At 41.4% G+C, this 23,564-nt stretch overlaps 1 protein-coding gene across 4 annotated transcripts in view; it reads right to left on the bottom strand.

Moving 5' to 3' along the window:
* The window catches only part of Senp7 (SUMO specific peptidase 7), a 130,764-nt gene that overhangs the window by 86,745 nt on the left and 20,455 nt on the right, over positions 1-23,564 (bottom strand). For all 4 annotated transcript variants that reach the window (XM_052740886.1, XM_052740887.1, XM_052740888.1 and 1 more), the window contains 2 exons: positions 16,981-17,033; positions 5,618-5,713 (listed from right to left, as the gene is read on the bottom strand). In XM_052740886.1, coding sequence (XP_052596846.1) covers positions 5,618-5,713; positions 16,981-17,033 — 149 coding nt within the window. The remainder of the gene's footprint in view (positions 1-5,617; positions 5,714-16,980; positions 17,034-23,564) is intronic.

Genomic DNA, 23,564 nt, shown 5'->3' with positions numbered 1-23,564 from the left:
TCAGTGAAGTTATATCATTTAAAGCAAAATGGATGCAACTTAATACTTGTATTAAGGAAATTAAGTCAATCTCGGAAGGACAAAAATGGTATGTTTTTATCTATATGTTATCACTCACTCCTAGATTTTATACAGATATACAAAATCATATAAATGACAGTTTAAGTGAAACTGTCTAGGGGAACAAAGAGGACTAAGGGAGAGTGAGGGGGAAAAAGAGGAGTATGTGGGAGAAAATGCTCGACATACAATATATCTTTGAATAAAAATGTCCTGTGTAGAAGGATAATAAATCAAGGAGCTATATGAGCTTACAAGGCAATTTACTTATATTTTTAATTGTGTGTCTCTGTGTGAATATATTCATGTTAATGCAGGTGCCCACGGAAGACAAAGGCATCATTTTCCCTGGAACTAGAGTCACAGGGGGTTGTAAGCCACCTGATGTTGAGAAGTAGGAACTGAACTCAGGTCCTACAAGAACAGTTACACACTCTTAAATGATTCTTCCTATACAATTTTAATGGCAGAAATGTGTCTTAATATAATTTTAATACTATGAGCTAGGCAAGGTGGCTCACATCTATAATCCAGTTAATTATTCAGGAGTCTGCGGCAAGATGACTACTACAAGTTCCAGGCCAGTGTGGGCTACATGGTGAGTTCTAGGCTACCCTGCCCTCAAGGCACAGCAGGCTGGTGAGATGGCTCTGTGACAGCATGTGCTGTGCTAGCTTGGTATGCTCAGTTCAATCCCCAGATCCCTCATTAAAGTGGAAGAAAAGAACAGACTCCATCCACAAAGTTGCCCTCTGACCTCTGCATGCACATTCTAGAACTTGCATGCCCCACCATGGACATATACACACAGGGGGAAAAAAATGTCTTTTTATTCAAAGTAGGTTTTCGAGTGATGGCTAATCTTGAAAAGCAATCCCATAATCCCGAGAGCTCTTTCTTCCCAAACTGAGCCAAACAAATGGCCCCTGCAAAGAAATGGAATGAGAAGAAAAGCAATTCTGCCATGGACGGAGGGGTAAACTGCCACTACCCCACCACCACTTCTTTTAGACACTCAGAGAGATCTAGAAATCTGACATGGAAAAGAAGGGGATGCCGGATGTACACAATGGTAACAGGTTTAAAGCTGTTTCTAACAAATGAACATGGGCTACTGTGAGCCGCTACCAAAGCAAAACAAACAAGATTACTTTTCTACACCTTTCAAACTGACAACCATTTTACTGTGACTGTAAGTATCACTTTGCATATTTGTGACCAGAATACCTGACAGAACATCTTAAAGAGAGGAATGCCTTCTGTGTATTAAGGTTTCAGAAGTGTCAATCTATCAGAGCAGGAAAGGTGTGGTGGGAAGAACAGAGAAAGTAAAGATGGGTAAAAGCCAGGGGGATATGCAGACTCCCAAGAAACATCGCCAGTGACCTACTTTATCCAACCAACCCCCACCTCTTACTTTTCACCTTCTCCCAGTAATGCCACCAAATTATGAGTCCATCAAGGCACTAATCCATCCACTGATCCTTGAGAGCCGTCACTGGAAACTCCCTCACAGACACAGCCAGAGGTGTGCTTTTCTCATCTCCTTAGCGGTTCTCAATTGAGTCAACCTGACCACCAACATCAGCCATTGTTATGATGGTGCCCAGGGCTGTTAAGTTTGTAGCGAAATTAATGCTCTCACTGGTGGCAACATAAACTGGTCCCAATTTTCTGTGAGACCATTTTGTAACATTTATTGAAATTTAATATACAATTTCCTAAAAAGTCCCACTCTTCCTGCTTCATACATATACATGACACTGGCTGCAACACTATTTCTATTTGATGTTATCAAAAAAAAAATACATGTAGACACCAAAAAGGTAATCTCAAGAAGCAAAAAATAGAATATCTGTTACCAGATCCTGCGAAGGGTATGGGAGATGGAGCAATAGATGGCTAAAAGGTACTAGGATGCAGTTCAGTATGAGAAATTGCTTGTAATGTTCAACAGCATAGGAAGATGTCTATAGTTGACGACAATTAGTTGAATATTTCAATTAACTGGGCTCATAGATGGTTTTTTGTTTGTTTGTTTGTTCATTTCCTTTTGGCTTTTTGAGACAGGGTCTCACCATGTAGCTCTAGCTTCCATGGAACTCACTATGTACACCAGGCTAGCCTCAAACTCACAGAGACCTGCCTACCTCTGCCTCCTAAGTCATGGGATTAAAGGCATGTGCCACCATGCCTGGTGTAGATGGGTTTTTTAACATTCCCGACACAAAGAAGTATGCTTGAAGTAAAAAAAAACAGGCATAATCTAACCATATACATGTATTGAAAGCCAGAATGTATCTCATAAATATGTATAATTATTGTGTATCAGTAAAAAAAAAAATATATGGAAATGCTGGTAAGAGAATTCAGCATGTAAAGCACTTGCTGGGCGAACCAGACAAACTAAGCTTAATCCATAAAACCTGTAATTGAAACAGAGAACTGACCCCTGAAAATTGTCCTCTGGCCTCCACACATGCACCATGGCAATATGCATACTTATACACATACACACACACACACACACACACACACACACACACACACAAATACGACATTTAAATACGTACTGAAATGAAGCTTTAAAAAGTGGATTTATGGGCCGGGCGGTGGTGGTGCACACCTTTAATCCCAGCACTCAGGAGGCAGAGCGAGGCAGATCTCTGAGCTCGAGGAAAGCCTGGTCTACAGAGTGAGATCCAGGACAGGCACCAAACCTACACAGAGAAAGCCTGTCTCGAAAAACCAAAAAAAAAAAAAAAAAAGTGGATTTACATGTGTTAAAAATAGGTCAAATCTGTCAATAACTGCTGAGGCCAGGGGTGGGGGGAGGGGAATCTCAGTAACTAAGACAGTCCCTACAGCCATGCGTGGTGGCAAAAGCCTTTAATCCCAGCACTTGTGAGGCAGAGGCAAGCAGATTTCTGTAGGTTGTAGGCCAGCCTGGTCTATATAGTGAGTTCCAGGACAGCCAGATCTTCATAGAGAGACTCTGTCTCAAAACAAAAAAACAAAAAACGAAAAGTCAGTCCCTACAAAAATCATAGGTTGAAACCCTACCATCCAGAATTACTATATATGAAATAAAGCCTTTTAAAATGTAATTAATGTTAGGTTATTATCCTTTGAGAATCCCTCAGCTACATTCTCAAGTGTGTCTACTTCCTCCCTGAGCATCTTTCTTTCTCTTAGCCCTACTCCTTAAAATTCCATAATAAATTATAACTCTGTTTCAAAAAATAATAATAGTTAAGGTTAAACAGGGTTTCTCTGTGTAGGTTTGGTGCCTGTCCTGGATCTTGCTCTGTAGACCAGGCTGACCTCGAACTCACAGAGATCCGCCTGGCTCTGCCTCCCCAGTGCTGGGATTAAAGGCGTGCGCCATCACTGCCCAGCAATTAAATGCTTTCTTTCCTAAGAGTTGTTTTGATCATGGTGTCTCTTCAAAACAATAGAACAGTGACTAAGACAGGTGCTAACCAGGAAGTGGAGAGAACAATAACACAGCTGTCCACGCAGATGTAAAGAGGGATTAAGTAAAACCAGCCCAGCCATCACCATCGTCTTTCAGTTCCAGACTCACCACTGTGAGAAAATACTTAAACCATCCGGTCTGTAGCATTATGGTAGCCCTAGAACTAAAACAGCTAGAAATAAATAAACTGGAATCTGGGAAAAATTCTATTTTTAAAAAAACTCGTTTGGCCTGGTGGTTCAAGTGTATAATCCCTTCCGATCAGGAAGCTGAGACAGGAAGATCAAGAATTTAAGGCCTGCCTAGGCAACAGTGTGAGTTCAAGGCCAGCCTAAGTGACTTAGCAAGAGCCTGTCTTGAATTTTTTAAAGTAAAGAAAAGGACTGGGGTATACTTCAGTGGTAGAACACTTCCCTAGAAAGTGCAAGGCCTAGGTTCAAGCCTCACTACAAAAAAAGAACAAAAGAAAAACAATCATAAATTACTTCAAGCAAAAGAAACTAATTAGAGCCAAGCGGTAGTGGTGCATGCCTTTAATCCCAGCACTAGGGAGGCAGAGCCAGGCTGATCTCTGCGAGCTCCAGGCCAGCCTGGGCTACAGAGCGAGATCCAGGACAGGCTCCAAAGCTACACAGAGAAACCCTGTCTCCAAAAAAAAAAAAAAAAAAAGAAACTAATTAGTTGTATCTTTTTTTAAATGGCCAGGGGACTGGAAATAGCTCAGTAGATAAAGAGCCTGCCTGTCTTGCAAACACTAGGACCAGAATGCAATGTCAGAACCCACATTTTCAAGGAGGGGTGGTGGCATGTATTTGCAATCCTGGCACCAGGGGATCGCTGGGGGTCCCTAGGCAGCCAGCCTAACCTACATGGTGAGTTCCAGACCATTTTAAAAGAAAGGCAGACAGCACCCGAGGGAGACAAATGAAGTTGTCATGTGGCCTCTGCATACACATGTATCCACACCCACACACACATAACCCAAGGCACATACACATATAGCATGGTGGCAGTATTTAGGAGGCTGAAACAGGAAGTTTAAGAATGTAAAACCAGCCTGGGCTACTTTGTGAGACTGCCTCAAAAAAGAAAGCAGTGAGGAGCCAGCTGCAGTAGTGCGTGACTGTGGTCCCAGATACTCAGGATGCTGAGGAAGGGGATCCCGGTCTAGGCAACATAGTCAGACCCCATCTCAAACAGCAAAACTAATAAAAGGCTACTATAGGTAACTCTTAATTATCAGAACCCTACACCAATAAAACTGATCATGACAATAGTAAAGCCCAGATTATAATCATAATCTTTTAAAAATACATCCCTTTAAGTTTTATCTATTTGTTTTATATATATGAGTATTTGGTACTCATGTATGTCTGTGCACTATGTACCATGCCTAACGATTGCAGAGGCAAGAAGAGGGTCCCCTGGAATGGAGTTAGAGACAATTGTGGGCCATCATGGCAGTGCTGGGAACTGAACCCGAGTCCTCTAGAAGAGTAACTAGTGCTTTCAACCATTGAGTTATCTCTCCAGCCCAGAGTATCTTTTGAAACACAGTTATAGCACCAACTAAGAGATACCCTTTTGCCAGGGGTGGTGGCGCACACCTTTAATCCCAGCACTCCGGAGGCAGAGGCAGGTGATCTCTGAGTTTGAGGCCAGCCTGGTCTACAGAGTGAGATCCAGGACAGCTAGGACCACACAGAGAAACCCTGTCTCAAAAAACCAAAAAGGGAGAAAAAAAAGGGGGGGGGAGATACCCTCTCAAACAAATTAATTTTTAAAAATTAGAAAAGAACAAATAATTTTACTAAACCTAAAATTTTAGTGACCTTAAAATGATTAATTGTATAATAATGAGATTTAAATTCCATAAATCAACCATGCATAAGGTATACTTAAACTGAAGACCCAAGATCCTAATCTCCAAGTTTTATTTTAACATATATCAGAGATAAGCTTCTATAAAATCTTTAGTTACACAGAAAATCAAAAGGGACACACAAGAAAATAAAAATTTATTTACTAAGGTATTTTAAACATATCAAACAAAACAATATACTTTAAAAGTTAATTTACCCCCTTCGGGAGCTTCCAGCACTCTGAGCCTCTGAGCTGGGACAACGGTGGCTGAGCAAGAACATCCTCTGACTTCACAGCTAACAACTTTGTTATCTGAAACCAGGACAAGAAAATCGTTAGTTTAACTGAGTCGACTAACAGAGGTGCTGTCTATTGCGCTACATAAATATTCTAATAGTTTTGAAGGTTTCAATTCAATTCTTAATGTATAAGTAATCAAATACAGTTGTACGAAAACTATCTCCTCACGAGCATAAGATCAGGTAAGTGAAGAAATCACACTATTCTCTTGCCTGGTCTCCTTCCCTTCTAGCCTGTCTAATGCAAGCTATAGTTCTGTAACGCACAAAGCTATTCACGACTGTACAAAATGCAGTAGCAGCATCCGGCACTTGTAAGTAAAACTCTATACATTCAGGGCTGTTTCCCATCACCCACAGATTTAAATTCTAACTCAACTTTATGGAGTTGCTAAACTTTCTTCAGGCATGCTGCATTATTTTCTATCTCTAGCTGCTTTTATATATTATTTCTTCAGCCTAGGATGCTCTCCCCTGTATTTCTTGTTATGAAATACTCTGGACTTGGCCGAAAATTATCTTCATAAAGTAAACATCATCCTGACTTGAAGCCACTCCTTTCTCTGTGTGTGAGTGCTTAACACATTTATTTTAAATTATTTATATTACTCGTACCATATCACAGTTATCTGTCTATATAGCTGTCTTCTTCAAACTGCATAATCCTCCTAAACTGAGGGTCCTGATCATTCATTTTCTTTCTTTTTTGTCTGTTTTTTGAGAAAGGGTCTTTCTATGTAGCCCCAGCTGGCCTGGAACTTACTACACAGACCAGGCTGGCATTAAACTTGTGACAATCCTCCTGTCTCTGCCTCCCATGAGATAGGATTCCAGGCTTCTGTCCACTACACCAGGTACTTTATAACTTTTGTACCTCATATATATATGATGATATATCATGATAGCTAAACTTTAAAAATGGAAGCATGAAATGCAACAAGTTAGATATCATTTGTTTAAAACTTAAATACCTAAAATTTATAAATAACTAAGTATTAAATAACAAACAATAATTGCTTAAAAGGAGGGCCAGTTCGGTAGCAGAGTACCAGCAGAGCATGTACATGAGGCCCTAGGTTCAATTACCAACACCCTCCTCCTCAAAAAGCACTAATATCAACTTATCTTTCATCTGTAAGTATTTCTCTGAGGAGAAAGCCTAAGTCAGGAGGATAGAATAAATTTAAAGAAAGTATACCTCAGTTCTTACATCACCAGCTTACATCACTAAGGGATAGCTAATCTTCCTGAGCACCAGTAACTTGCTATTTATTGCTTTTCTGTATTAAAAAGTATTTCTTTGTAATTCTTCACTTGCAAAAAATAGTATCTCTAAAGCACTTACTTCAATTTTGTATACTGCTGGGGAATCAAACTCAGGGCCTCATGCATGAGAGGCAATTACTCTACTACTAACTGAGCCATATCTCTACCCTTCTGTTAATTCATTAATTTGAAGCAAGGTCTTACTAAGTTACATAGGTTGAAATTAAACTCACTCAATAGCACAGGCAGGTACTTAATCATCTATGTTTCTGCCTCAGCTTCTGGGGGAGCTGGGACTACAGGCTGGCTCCACCAGACCTACCACTTCCTATTTCAATTAGGAAACAACAGGAGTAAGACAGAAGCTTTAGGCGGTTCAATATATAACGTATTTTCCAAGAATAGCCCTATCAATATTGCCCACACTACATGGTCATCTTATATTGTGATACTAATAGCCATGAGACATCAAAATTCCTTCCACTTGAATCTCAGCAGGCCTGTGACTTCCAAAGCTAATCTACAAAGCCAATATAGTGGATAGGCACGGTAGCACACTTGGTAATCCCAGAACATTGGAGGCTGAGGCAAGAGGATCTTGAATCACTGCTAGTCTGGGTTGTATAGTTAGGACCTGTCTCAAACACAAAACAAAATAAAATGGCAATACAGCTTCAGCACAGCTCCAAACTGTCCACAAACTCATCCCTCCATGTTTCCTCCCCTTCTGTCTCTGCCTCTCAGAACACACACATTGGGAGGGAGCACAGATATTTTATTTATCTTTTTTTTTTGAGACAGTGTTTCTCTATGTGGCTTTGGAGTGTGTCCTAGAACTTGCTCTGTAGACCAGGCTGGCCTTGAACTCACAAAGATCGGCCTGTCTCTGCCTCTCGAGTACTGGGATTAATGGCGTGCGTTACCATCGCCCGGCTCAGACTTTTTTTTTTTTTTTTTTAAATCTGGCTATCTTGAAGCTACTGAATTATAAAGATCCCATGAAAAGACTGGGGGGGGGGGGTAATAAATAAAAGTATACATCAAGATGTTTGCATCTAGCGTTGGGGATGTAGCTCGGTAGGTAGAGTACTGGCTATCATGGATGAAGCCCTAGGTGGAATCCCCAGCACTGTATAAACCGGATTACATACACCAGTAATCCCAGCACTCAGGAAAGAGAGACAGGAAGCTCAAAAGTTCAAGAGCATCCTCTGATACACAGCAAGTTTGAGGCCAGCCTAGACTACATGAGACTGTCCTCTGAGGTGAGAAAAGGATGTTTGGGGGTCAGCAAGACAGCTCAGTGTACAAGCCCTTGCTTCACAACCTGGACAGCCTGAGTTCAATCCCAGATCCCACTGTGGAAACAGAGAACTAACTCCCCACAGTTGGCCTTACGTTCACTCATGTGCCAGAGCTCATACACACATCATACACGGGAAACCCACACAATAATAAAATAATTTTTAAAGATGTTTGAGGGCGGGCTGGAGAGATGGCTCAGAGGTTATGAGCACTGCTTGCTCTTCCAAAGGTCCTGAGTTCAATTCCCAGCAACCACATGGAGGCTCACAACCATCTGTAATGAGATCTGGTGCCCTCTTCTGGCCTGTAGGGATACATGCAGGCAGAATACTGTATACATAATAAATAAATAAATTTAAAAAAAAAAAAGATGTTTGAGGGCGAGGACTGGAGAGATGGCTAGGTAATTAAGAACACTCCTGATATTCAAGAGAATCCGGGTTCAATTCCCAGCACGCACATGGCACCTTAAGATTGTCTGTAACTGCAGTTCCAGGGGTTCTGACACCCTCACACAGATATACACATAGGCAAAACACCAATGCACATAAAACAAAATTAGTAATTTTTTAAAAAATGTTTGCGGGACAGTGAGATGGCTCAGTGAGTAAATAAAGGACTTGCTGTCAAGCCTGACGACCTGAGTTCAATACCCAGAATCGTGTCCATAATGGAGGAGAGAACTGACTCTGTCCATAAGGAAGGAGAGAACTGACTCTGTCCATAAGGAAGGAGAGAACGGACTCTGTCCATAAGGAAGGAGAGAACTGACTCTGTCCATAAGGAAGGAGAGAACGGACTCTACATAAGGAAGGAGAGAACTGACTCTGTCCATAAGGAAGGAGAGAACTGACTCTGTCCATAAGGAAGGAGAGAACGGACTCTACATAAGGAAGGAGAGAACGGACTCTACATAAGGAAGGAGAGAACGGACTCTACATAAGGAAGGAGAGAACGGACTCTACATAAGGAAGGAGAGAACGGACTCTACATAAGGAAGGAGAGAACGGACTCTACATAAGGAAGGAGAGAACGGACTCTACATAAGGAAGGAGAGAACGGACTCTACATAAGGAAGGAGAGAACGGACTCTACATAAGGAAGGAGAGAACGGACTCTGTCCATAAGGAAGGAGAGAACTGACTCTACATAAGGAAGGAGAGAACGGACTCTGTCCATAAGGAAGGAGAGAACGGACTCTGTCCATAAGGAAGGAGAGAACTGACTCTGTCCATAAGGAAGGAGAGAACGGACTCTGTCCATAAGGAAGGAGAGAACTGACTCTGTCCATAAGGAAGGAGAGAACGGACTCTACATAAGGAAGGAGAGAACTGACTCTGTCCATAAGGAAGGAGAGAACTGACTCTGTCCATAAGGAAGGAGAGAACGGACTCTGTCCATAAGGAAGGAGAGAACGGACTCTGTCCATAAGGAAGGAGAGAACTGACTCTGTACATCATAGAAGGAGAGAACGGACTCTACATAAGGAAGGAGAGAACGGACTCTGTCCATAAGGAAGGAGAGAACGGACTCTACATAAGGAAGGAGAGAACGGACTCTGTACATCATAGAAGGAGAGAACGGACTCTGTCCATAAGGAAGGAGAGAACTGACTCTACATAAGGAAGGAGAGAACGGACTCTGTCCATAAGGAAGGAGAGAACGGACTCTACATAAGGAAGGAGAGAACGGACTCTACATAAGGAAGGAGAGAACTGACTCTACATAAGGAAGGAGAGAACGGACTCTGTCCATAAGGAAGGAGAGAACTGACTCTGTCCATAAGGAAGGAGAGAACTGACTCTGTACATCATAGAAGGAGAGAACGGACTCTGTCCATAAGGAAGGAGAGAACTGACTCTGTACATCATAGAAGGAGAGAACGGACTCTGTCCATAAGGAAGGAGAGAACGGACTCTACATAAGGAAGGAGAGAACGGACTCTGTACATCATAGAAGGAGAGAACGGACTCTGTCCATAAGGAAGGAGAGAACGGACTCTACATAAGGAAGGAGAGAACGGACTCTACATAAGGAAGGAGAGAACTGACTCTACATAAGGAAGGAGAGAACGGACTCTGTCCATAAGGAAGGAGAGAACTGACTCTGTCCATAAGGAAGGAGAGAACTGACTCTGTACATCATAGAAGGAGAGAACTGACTCTGTCCATAAGGAAGGAGAGAACTGACTCTGTACATCATAGAAGGAGAGAACGGACTCTGTCCATAAGGAAGGAGAGAACGGACTCTACATAAGGAAGGAGAGAACGGACTCTGTCCATAAGGAAGGAGAGAACGGACTCTACATAAGGAAGGAGAGAACTGACTCTACATAAGGAAGGAGAGAACGGACTCTACATAAGGAAGGAGAGAACGGACTCTACATAAGGAAGGAGAGAACTGACTCTGTCCATAAGGAAGGAGAGAACGGACTCTACATAAGGAAGGAGAGAACGGACTCTACATAAGGAAGGAGAGAACGGACTCTACATAAGGAAGGAGAGAACGGACTCTACATAAGGAAGGAGAGAACGGACTCTACATAAGGAAGGAGAGAACGGACTCTGTCCATAAGGAAGGAGAGAACGGACTCTGTCCATAAGGAAGGAGAGAACTGACTCTGTCCATAAGGAAGGAGAGAACTGACTCTGTCCATAAGGAAGGAGAGAACGGACTCTACATAAGGAAGGAGAGAACTGACTCTGTCCATAAGGAAGGAGAGAACTGACTCTGTACATCATAGAAGGAGAGAACGGACTCATGCTGTGTACCTTGTACCTTGTTCTTTTGTTCAGTTTGTTTTGTTTTAGATCCAGTCTGATGTAGCCCAGGCTAGTCTTAAACTACTGATACTTCTGACTCACCTTCTCAAGTGCTGGGAGGCAGGCATGTGCTATCATGCCTAGCTCACACCTGGTTCACTGGACAACTTGTACAAACTGAGACAATGATTAAAATTAACAAAGATTTTAAACTACAAATTGATAAGTCTTTGGCCTCCTGAAGGACTTTCCACCGACACAGCAAACCGGATCAGACCGAACTGGAAAGCCCAGGTTAATGAGTAAAGTGCTCCACGGGGACTCGAGACCGGAAGAACCACACAGCTGTTTTCTGGGATGCCACTTACATACCCTGTGGGAATGGTCTTGAGCCTCTCTGGGGGAGGAGCTGTGTTTGGTGGGCTTTGAAGGGGTAAGCTTGGGAAGGAGATGTGCTTGGTGGGCTCTGAAGGAGCAGGTTTAGGGAGGAGGTGTTTGGTGGGCTCTGAAGGGGCGGGTTTAGGGAAAGAGATGGGGAGGGGAGGTGGATCTTCCACCAGACTCCTTCCAAACATTCCAGACTCTTTGGTATATGCCAGGGTGCCAGGGATTGAGGTGGAGCTCCCACCCCAACACAAATGATTCTGCAAAACCTATAATTCCAATGCAAGAATCATCACAATTTATAATTTAAAAGAGTTCAACACAGTTATAGATTACTGGTTAAATCAACTGTGATGCACGCATATAATGGAATATAAATAGTCATTAAAATACTCACTGCTTGTTTCTCTCATATTTATGTTCAGTATAGCATCTAATACATGTCAAGTACCCAATACACATCTACTGAGAAATGCTTTGAATAAATTTGACTTCCTAAAGTGATGTTTACAATAATCTAATGCATAATTTTGTGGCTTTCTACTTCTAAATGTTTACCATTGGGGCTGGAGAGATGGTTCAGTAGCTAAGAGCACTGGCTGCTTGTCCAGAGGACCTGGTTCAATTCCCAGCACCACATGGCAGTTCACAACACTCCAGTTCCAGGGGACCTGACACCCTCACATTGTGAAGGCCTAGACTTAGCTTTACAGGCTCCATTTTAGGGAAAGAGCCACCATCTCAGACCACCTGCTGTACTCAGTTCCAGGAAGGACCTCAGGAATGTGCCATGACAACTCGAACGGATACAGAGCAGTGTCTTCCTGCAGACATCCTGTCTGTGGTTTATGGCCCTTGAAGATATTTAGATAATTCCGCTAAGCAGGCCAGATAATCTGTTCAGCAGGTTGTGGTTCCCCGTCAAAAGTCTAACCCAAAGGTTTCAAATGTGGTTTCATGCCCAAAGTCTAGACCAATAGTTTCAAAAAGTCACCTTGCCCCATATCCCTTCTACCCAATCCCAAGTTGCCAATTCCCGGCTTGTGGTTTTTTCCCTATAAAAACTCTCTACACCTGGGCTCATGGCCGTCACCACATTTCCTTCCATCTGCCATGCAGTGGCCCAGGTTGAACCTGAATAAAAGGACCCTTATGTGCTTGCGTCGGAAACCGGCTCCTTGGTGGTCTCTGCGGGTTTCTCGAAATGGGTACAACAACATAGACATACATGCAGGCAAAACACCAATGCACATAAAATAAAAATAAAATCATTTTAAAAAGATGTTTGTAGACAGAGAGAGAAAGAGAGACAATAGACACATCTAACAGAAGGATGTACATCAAGTATTAGTTCTCATTGTGTCTGGTTAGTATTCTCTAAAAACAAAGATTTATTATTTTTTATTTATGTTTATGTGTGTGAGCTTGTGTGGGGCCAGAAGATGGCATCAAATCACTTGAAACTGGAGTTACAGGCAGTTAAGGACTGCCCCGTGGATGCCAAAACTGAACCCACAACTTCTGCGAGAGCAGTAAGCGCCCTCAGCTGCTGAGCTATCGGTGGTCTTTTTGTTCAACTGAATTTTCTAATATCCCATTAAAAAAAAAAAAAGAAAAGAAAAACTAGTTTTGCTTTAAAAATAATTTTAAGTACTTCGAAAGTCAAAAGTATTATGTCCTATGCCTCTGTCAATCAAAGGTGCTATTCTTTCAGTAACTGATTGCCACTAGCTACAGTAAGAGCAAAGGTGATCATAGGAACTAACTACTATCAAGAATTTGTTTGGTTTGGTTTGATTTTTGAGACAGGGTTTCTCTGTGTAGGCCTGGCTGTCTTGGAACTAGCTCTGTCGACCAGGTTGTCCTCTAAGTCAGAGATATACCTGCCTCTGCCTCCCGAGTGCTGGGATTAAAGGTGTGTGCCACCACCGCTGGCAGAACTCTAGGCTTTTAAATGTATTAGAATACTTTTAGATGTATACTGTATGTTATAAGTTATGGTTATAATAAGGAAATATACTGTTGGGAGGGGGACATACGATCAAAATATTTCATAAAATTCTTAAAGAATTAATAAATTTTTTAAAAAGAAAACATAGTGTTGATAATAGATGAAACATTAAAAATGAGGAGAAAGAAAAAATTAGAGTAAGTCTAGTGGTATTAGACTGGAATCCCAAGAATTCACATTAAACATCCATGTGTGTACAAATACACACATACATATACATTATGTACATATATATGTGTGTGTGTGTGTGTGTGTGTGTGTGTGTGTGTGTGTGTGTGCATGGTGGCTCACACTTGTAACCCTAACACTGGAGAGGTGGAAACCCACAGATCCCAGGGTTCACTGGGCAGCCAACCTTGCCTACTTCTCAAGATCCAGGCAAGAGAACCTATAAAAAACAGGGGGTGGGACAAACGCCCAAGGAACGACACTGGAGACTGTTCTCCACGTGAACGCGGACACACGTGCCCACTGCATGTGCATCCACACACAGATGAATACACACACATAGGGACACAAGAGCCGACCTTAAAGATACCCTATTGCCAAAACTGGTAAACTTTGATGAACAAAATCATCAACGTTATAAAAATAATGAAATGAGTATCTGACAATAACTTGATATAAATAAGTGGAAGAACTTGGGAGGCAGAGGCAGGAGGATCTCTGTGAGTTCGAGGCCAGCCTGGACTACAGAGTGAGTTCCAGGAAAGGCGCAAAGCTATACAGAAAAACCCTGTCTGGGGGGGCGGGGGGATAAGTGGAAGAAGGACAGCTTTCCTTACAGAAAAATTTCCATTAAGAAATGAAGAAGAGGGCTGGAGAAATGGCTCAGTGGTTAAGAGCACTGCTGCTCTTCCAGAGGTCCTCAGTTCAATTCCCAGCAACCACATGATGGCTCACAACCATCTATAAAAGGATATGATGCCCTCTTCTGGTATGCAGAACACTCATATATAAGTAAATTCTAAAGAAAAAAAAAAAAAAAGAAGAAATAAGGAAGATATATACCATACTTGATCTTGGCCAAAAGGCAATGAATAAAGGAAATAGAAAATCACCAAAAGAACTGAACCAAGATTCACTAGTAGATGCCAAAATACTGAGCAAAGATATAACACTACATTGCATGAAGTTGCAGTCTGCTCCAAGACAACACCTATTATTAATCATAAGGAGAAAATGGGTAACCATACAGGGGTGTAAGCAAGAGATACTGCCTTAACCAATCAGGCTGAGATCATCAACAGTAGGACACACACACACACACGTTCAGGTTGAGGAATATTCTACACAAATTATTATCGAGTACTTTTCCAAAGTGTCATGGCTATAAAAGCAAAAAGACTAAAGAAATATGATAGACAAGGAAATTAGGAAGGCATAACAAATAAACACAATGGAGAATCTTGGAATGGATCTATAAGTTAAAGTCTTAGATCAAGGCTAATTTCTTATTTTTGACAATCATACTATCATTATATATTAACATCAGAAGAAACTGAATGAATAGTACCCAGTTCTGTCCAATTTCTATAAATTTTCTGAGTCAAAAGTTATTTAGAAATAAAAAATGTCATACATTTACAGAGCAGAGTATGGGAAAGGAGTGTGGCTTAATGGAAGAGTACCTCCTCGACACTTTCAAAGCTCTGGGTTCAACCCTCAACACAGTAAAACTGGTGAAGGACAAAGGAGGTCAGGGAAGAGAATATGACAGCAATGGGTTCATTCACTATTACGGTTATGTGGCCAGGCTAGCCTCAAACTTCTGAGCTCAAGAGACCTTCCTGGGCCAGGTGAGGTGTCAAATACCTTTAATCCTGCACATGGGAGGCAGAGACAGTCTCCGTGAAGTTGGGGCCAGCCTATCTACATAGAGAGCTCCAAGCCAGCCAGGGCTACACAGTGAGACTCTCTCCAAAGAAAAGAAAAAGAGCAAGAGGGCAGATTATTACAAAGAAATACTGGAACTCTCCCCTTAATCTCTCTCAAGTTCCTGTCTCCAGCCTGCTTCCTCCCACTTCCTGTCACGAGATGAAGCTGTACAAGGCTCTCAACAGAAGTTGAACAAATGCCAACAGCTCTCCCATGTCATGAATAAAAATACGATTTTCTTTTACTCACTGAACCATCTCACTAGCCCAACACTTCTTTACGAATTACCAGTCTCGAGTACGCTGATACAACAACAGGAAGTGAACTGAATGAACTGAGAGTCACTAAATACGGCAGTATCTGATCTGATACAACAACAGGAAGTGAACTGAATGAACTGAGAGTCACTAAATACGGCAGTATCTGATCTGATACAACAACAGGAAGTGAACTGAATGAACCGAGAGTCACTAGATACGGCAGTATCTGATCTGGCAATACAAAAACTTAAAAAAAGTATCTCGATCATTCACCCAACTTAATATTTTTTTTTTTTTTTTTTTTTTTTTTTGGTTTTTCGAGATAGGGTTTCTCTGTGTAGCTTTGCGCCTTTCCTGGAACTCACTTGGTAGCCCAGGCTGGCCTCGAACTCACAGAGATCCGCCTGGCTCTGCCTCCCGAGTGCTGGGATTAAAGGCGTGCGCCACCACCGCCCGGCTCACCCAACTTAATTTAAATCCAACATTTGGGTGGAGAAAGCACCCCGTGAAGATGTGAAGAAAGCCAATGAAAACCAATACTGAAAGCAATGTTCCGTACATGGTCATCTAAAGCACTCTTGAATTCCTCTATCACCCTCCTTTGCCAAATCCTGCAAATGCGTAACATAAAAATGTTCCTAATTAAAGGTAAGCATGCAGCTGGCATGGCAGCACATGCCTTTATTTCCAGCACTTGGGAGGCAGCAGATCTCTGTGAGCTTGAGGCAACCTAGACTACATGGTGAGCACTAGGACAGCCAGAGCTATACAGTAAGACCCTGTCTCAAAAAAAAAAAAAAAAGATACAAGATGTTTCCAGTCACATATAAATAAAAAAGCACATATGAAAAAAAAAGTTATTTAATAAATAAAATATTATATAAATTAGGTTACTACATTTAAATCACAAAATGTGGGATGGGGATCATCTTTTTTAAGATGATTTTAAAAACTCATATAAGTAAAAATTAAAATTGTTTTGCTAGTTTAGGCTTATAGAATAAATGAATAAAAAAATTCTTTTTTTTTTTGTTGTTTTTTTGTTTTTCGAGACAGGGTTTTTCTGTGTCACCCTGTCTGTCCTGGATCTCTCACTCTGTAGACCAGGCTGGCCTCTAACTCAGTGAGATCCATCTGCCTCTGCTTCCCGAGTGCTGGGATTAAAGGCCTGCACCACCACTGGCTAGCTCCTTTTAGTATAATTAAAATTATACTGTAAAACTTTAGTCAGTATTTTAGGAAAACTCCCAACACTCAAGAGGCAGAGGCAGGCAGATCTCATTGAGTTTGAGGCCAGCCTGGTCTACAGAGTTAGTTCCAGGACATCCCAGACTGTTACACATAGAAACTCTATCTCAAAAAAAAAAAAATTATATATATGTAATTTCAAAGATGACAAACACATAACACATACCTCCTGTAAATCAGCTGGTGATGACTTTTTTCTTTTTCCCTCTGTGACAATTTCTACAAAAACCAAAGACATAATAAAAATCATTATTTAACATCTAAATGACATAATTTAATGAACAGAATCTTTTCATATCTATCCCTTATTTAAAATTAAAATACCCTGAGGTTTTACAGACACTAAAGGGCTGTACCTAAAGACCTAAAAGTTTGTCATGTGTCAGTGCTACAGACTGTCCCCAATGTCTCCAGTAAGCCAATGCACGAGGACAATTTAAAAAGAAAGAACCAGTCCAGCAGTGGTGGGGCCTGTCTTTAATCCCAGCACTCTGGAAGCAGAGGCTATGGATCTCTATAAATTGGAGGCCAGCCTGGTCTACAAAGAAGTTCCAGGACAGCCAGAGCAGTGTCATAGAGAAATCCTGTCTCAAAAAAAACAAAAAAGAAAGAACTAAACAGAAATGTCTTTATAAAAGCCTCATACCCATGGTAGAATCAGATGATTGGGTAAACTCTCACGATGGAGGGCAGAAGTGAGATGATCTAGAAGTTGGCATTGTCCTACAAAAGCACTTCCTTCCAGTTCTATCTCAAACGCACATGCTGCACAAATGGGAAGTGCCTTCACTCTTTACTCATTTTCCAGACTTTGTGTGGGTTTTCCTTGTATGAATTCTCTCATTCAATCGCAAATATTTACTTAATGGCTATCATGTGCTCCTCATACTGATAAGCAATGAATATAAGTAACACTGAGCAAATCAGACACCATCCAAGACTTCTTAGCAATTATAACCACAGTATGGTGGAACACACCTGCAATCCTAGCACTCAGTAGAAAGAGACAGATGGATCTCTGTGAGTTCAAGGTTAGCCTAGTGGTCTACATAGCAAGTTCCAAGGGAGCCAAGGCTAATGGTGAGATCCTGTTCAAAAATGTTGTAACCTACTGAATTATATAGCAGATTTCATAATAAAAATAAATGGTAGTATACACATACACATGTAACACCAAGTCATCTACTTGTGGCTTATTACTATAGTTCAGGAAGAAAGGGATGATTTTTGCCAATAAATAATAGTGAAGCAATTTTTTGTGTTTGTATGTTTGAGTACATGTATGTGGACATGTGGGGTGTTTGCATGCATGTATGCAGGTTGCATACATCCTTGCATATGTAGGGAAAACAGGAGGACATCAGGTGTTCTGTTTACCGCTCTCTGCCTTATTCCTTTCAAGCTAGGTCTCTCACCAGACCTGGAATGGGGCCAGCAGCCAATGAGCCCGATCTTCCAGTCTCTATCCACAACAGCACTAGGATTGCAGGCTACACTAGGCTTTCTACGATGATGTTGGAGATCTGAACTAAAATCCTTACGTTTACTTAGTAAGCATCACCCCAGACCCAGGGAAGCAATGTGATGACCAAATGGAACTTAAAAAACAAACCTTGATCCCTATACCTCAGACCATATACAAAAACTAATTTCAAATGGGTCATATCTTTAAATGTCAAAGATAAAGCAAGGTTTATACAATAAAAACTAGAATATCTTCACAGCCTTGGAGGAGGCAAAGATTTCTCAAGTAGGACACAAGTATTACCATAAATTAAAAGATCAATAAAGTGGGCTTTATCTAAATTAAAATTTCAGTTTAGCTGAACTCATCATTATGAGAGTAGAGAGCAAAGTCTCATACTAGAACATAAGCTCTAATCCATTATTTGTCAAAGAACTCATAACCAGTGGACATAAGGAACTCCCTGGGCTGAGGTATGTACTTGTGGTAGAACACATGCTTAGCAAGCCAGGGGAAGGCAGGAGAGAAGAGAGGGAGAAAAAGGAATAAATACAATAAAATTCAATCTTTAAATTGGACAAAGGCCTTGAGTAAGCATACACACACACACACACACACACAATCAAGACATAATCATTAAGGAAATGACAGCTAAAATGACAATGAAATTCATAGCCCTTGCAATAAGTAAAATATAAAAGACTAACATTACCAAATATTGGTGAGAGACTAATACTCTGCCGGTAAAAGTTAAATGAGTGTATCGGCTTTGCCAGTGTCTGTTAGATATTTACCTGCCTGCACTCAGTACCTAACCATTATACTTCTAAATAAATAACCAAGAGAAATGAGAATGTTCATGCTATCTTTGTCCTTAATAACCAAAAACTAGAAATAACTCAAATTATCTGCCACTAGTAATGTATAAACATATTTGTACCAAGGAAAGCTGCAGAGTAATAAAAAGCAATGAATTACTTCTAAGCACCATATGGATACATCTCACAGACATTCTGTTCCACAGAAATCAGATGCACAACTGTGAAACTTGAAAGTTAAAACAAATCTATGATAATACGATTTGAACAACGGAGGGTATAGAGGACAAAAGGAATATTAACTACAAAGGGTGCAAGCTAAGTCTGATAAGATGTTAAAAGTGTTCTGTACCTTGAGCTACATGGTGACTATACAAATAAAGGCATGCAAATACAAAGAATCTTATAACTAAAGCTTTATCCCTACAGACCAGCTTTCATAGTGCTGGAAGGTGCTGTGCTCACTACTGGAAAAGGAAACCAATAACCGTACCCACCAATCAGCTCTGTGAGCTAAGTAATGACTAGCCCGATAAGACATGCCCACTGGTGTAACAGTGACAGGAATGCCATGGGAGCAACTTTCTGATTGGATTTAAGGGCCTCTCCACAAGATGGAACCCATACCTGGACACCGTTATCTGTGCCAAGACCCTGAGGTCAGACAGTTCACAGGACCCAGGGGAGAACCTACTACTACTATTTTGCTAAAGGGACATAGTGGTAAACCACTCCTGACTTCTCATTACACTCATGGAAAGGACATCTCTCAGTCCTCATTATAGAAGCTTCTATTTGCAGTGGATGATGATTAACACAGAGCCCCACAACCGGTCAAGGTACAGAGAAAACAACCCATGCAAGTGCAAGCCAGACACAGATCCCAGCATGGAAGAGAGAGGTGATCAGGAAGTCACATTCCTAGCTGAGGAACTAGTGACAACTGACAGCTGATGGGAGAGGGAGGGTCAGTTTTCTTTAAAGGTGTGACCAGTGGTAGGGGGAGGACCCCACACCCAAGACTATTTGGGCAACACCAACTGTACTCCATGGACAAAGGAAGAGGAACAGCAGGAAAAAAATTATGTGGGTAGAGATGGGCCCAAGAGGTGGGAGGCTGGAGGGCAACTTTGTGAAGCCTATCTTTAAGTGGACTCAAGATTGACCAAAGTCTCCTGGCTTGCATGACATGGTGGTATACACCTTTAATACCAGCACTTGGGAGGCAGATCTCTGTGAGTTCAAGGCCAGCCTCATCTACACAGCTAGGATAGCCAGAACTACATAGTGAGACCTGTCTCAAAATAACAACAAAAGCTCCAAAATACAAAGAGGAGGAATCAGCTCTGGTTTTGTTTGTTTTATTCTGGGTGTAAGAGTGTTTTGCCTACATACATGTCTAAATAACATGTGTATGCCTGGTGCCTAAGAAGGCCAAAAGAGGGCTTCAGATCCCCTGGAACTGGAGTTACAGACAGTTGTGAGCTGCCATATGGATGTTGGAAATCAAATCCAGGTCCCCTGGATGAGCAGCCAGTGCTTCTGAGACATCTCTCCAACCTTTTTTTTTTTTTTTTTTTTTTTTGGTAGGGGGGGTTGTTGTTGCTTTGATTTTGGGGTTTTTCTTTCTTTTTTCACAATGCAGTGGGGGTAATTACTATTTAAAACAATCCATATTTTCAAAATGACTAGATCAGTACCAAATTCCCAACATGTAAAAATGGCTAATCTTTGAAAAGATAAAAGTTACTTAGATTTGATAACTATATCATACACATGTATCGAACCAGCATCATGCCCCCTGTATAGATATACTAATGTCACAATACAAAATAAAACTTCCATAAACTCAGTATCTTCCCTCACCCAGATCTGTGACTGTTACTTACAGCTCAAGTCTAACAGGTCCTAGAACTCTCATTCTTGATTCATAGCTTTCCTCTACCATCATTGTGATGCACTAAATTCTCTGAATCAACACACTCAAAACAATGAACTAATCTCTTGCCTCCTCTGAACCACACACCTCTATTTCAACTTTCATGGTCAGAATTAAGGTAAAAAGTTTCACCCAACCTTTTGATTTTGGTTTTTTGAGACGGAGTCTATCATTTTGCCCTGGCTGCCTGGAACTATGTGGACCATGGTGGCCTAGAACTTAGAGATCTGCCTGCCTCTGCCTCCCAAGTGCTGGGATTAAAGGCGTGAGCCAACACAACCAGCTTCACCCAATTTCTTGAACTGTTGCACCAATTTGAATTGTTCAATTTGTTGAACCTCTGTCCTTTGGTTCCCCAACTTTCCCACTCCCCTTGAAGCCACATCCTGTCATATCACTTTACCCAAAGTAAAACTAAACTTATTTTTCTCCAAGTACTTAGCCCAACCACTGCAAACTCATTTTTTTTCTTTTTTTTTTCCTTTTCAAGACAGAGCTTCCCTGTGTAGCCCTGGTTGTCCTAGAACTCACTCTGTAGACCAGGCTAGTCTGAAACTCAAGAGATCTGTCTGCCTCTGCCTCCCAAGCACTGGGATTAAAGGCATATGCCACCACACCCAGATGCAAACTCACATTTTAAAACTCTGAAATTTCTTACTTCCTTTATTAATCCCTATATGACCTATTTTTGAGCTTAGATTATTATAAAAAAAACTTTTTCATCATCGCTTACCTATTTCACAGCAAGCCATGACTGCAGTATCATTAACTTCTCAAATTATATCTATATTCATCTTCAATCCATTTTCCCCATGTCATCAATTCTATTCCATTCCCTGACTCTAGCACCTACCTCATCCTATTAACTGGCTTACCTGATTTTACATTACACACACACACATACACACACACACACACACACACACACACACACACACACACACACACACACACACAGAGCTTACCTGTTATGTCTTTAGCCATTTTCCTCTCTACTGACTCCTTCCCTACTCCCTTCACAATCAGTCTTTATATTCTTTTCCTTTTAGTCCTTTGTTTCTCTACTCCAGCTTGTCCCTTGTCTAAAACAAGTACATGCTTAGCAAGGCCTGTAAGGGTCTGAGGTCAGGACTTGGGGGAGCTGCTGTTCTCCAGATCCTGAGACCTCAGCTTTTCCCTCCTTGAAGGGCTGCAGTTATCAGTCCCAAAGCCATTGAGTACTTGTCTATGATGCACTTGAGATATCTTGTGTTCTCTTTGTGAAAAATTGCTTGATTGCCTTCTTGCTGACTTCATCCCATTGTATGATAGTTTCCTGTTGACTCTGTCCCATTTTTCCCTACAAACTGTACATAAGATGCTATACTTCTTAATAACCTTGCTTAGACATAGGCAAGACCTTCTGATCCTAACTTTCCGATCTTCTTTATCTTCTCATCCCCTGGTTTATCCCCATTGAGAGACTGTCACTAAGGAACAACTTGCTGGTCCAGGTCACACTACACTTCCAACACTGCGAAGCAGACATCACCTGGACCAACTGATGCACATGGTACACTAACCCCTCGAGATGGAATTGAAGAAGAAATCAGGAAGCACTCGACTACTTTTTCATGTATTTATTTGGGGGAGGGAGGTCATACATAGTCCAGTGCTCATGTGGAGGTCAGAGAACAGTGATCAGTAGTTGCCTCTCTCCCGCCACCATATGAATTCACATGTCAGTCTTGGCAGCAGGCATCGTTGCCCACTGAGCCATCCCACCAGTCCTCAGCCACTTTGTTATGTTTTATATTTGTAAACAAAACAGAATTACATCAGTTTCTCCCCTCCTCTCCCCCTTCAGCCCTTCTCTGCTACCCTCACCTGAAAGCCACTTTTTCTTTTCTGAAAGCCACTTTCCTAATGAGCCACAGTGTACAAGAGCACACAAAGAATTTCGAAATCCCGAAGGCTTTTGTCTTGTTTTAAATCCAAATTATCTGTTTTTTAGCCATGGAAAATTTTTCCAAAGTAGGGCTAATTAATGTGTAATGGTGGTGAAAGGAGATGAAGCTGCATTGAGAGCCCAGATTTTTAATCCTGACCGTGTTTCTAACGCTAGTTCTTACTAACAGATGCTTAGGGTTCCTAAATCCCAGTTCTACCTATAAATCAGAAATAATAAGTCACTTGTAAGGGTTTTTGAAAGAAAGTTTGTAAAGTTCTTAGTATAGTCAGGCCAAGGGTGCAGACAGCGAAAGTGCAGACCACCAGCCTCATCTTCAGACACTTGCACACTAGATCTCAGACCAAGCTGAAGCTCTGTGAGCAAGTGAGTATGAAGATCGCATTGGATCACTAGTTCCACTGAGTACACGAGCCTCAGGTGATGCAGCAGAGATTCTAAAGAAAATAAGTGGGTCATGATAAAAGAGGGTAATATTACTCTGCTACAAAGTGTTTCCAGGGGCTGGAGAGATGGCTCAGTGGATAAGAGCACTGACTGCTCTTCCAGAGGTCCTGAGTTCAATTCCCAGCAACTACAT

Source organism: Peromyscus californicus, unplaced genomic scaffold, assembly GCF_007827085.1.
Source record: "Peromyscus californicus insignis strain IS unplaced genomic scaffold, ASM782708v3 Scaffold_16__1_contigs__length_79575227, whole genome shotgun sequence".
NCBI lineage: Eukaryota > Metazoa > Chordata > Mammalia > Rodentia > Cricetidae > Peromyscus > Peromyscus californicus.
The sequence above is the reverse complement of the archived record's forward strand: the minus strand, read 5'-3'. Positions and strand labels throughout refer to the sequence as shown.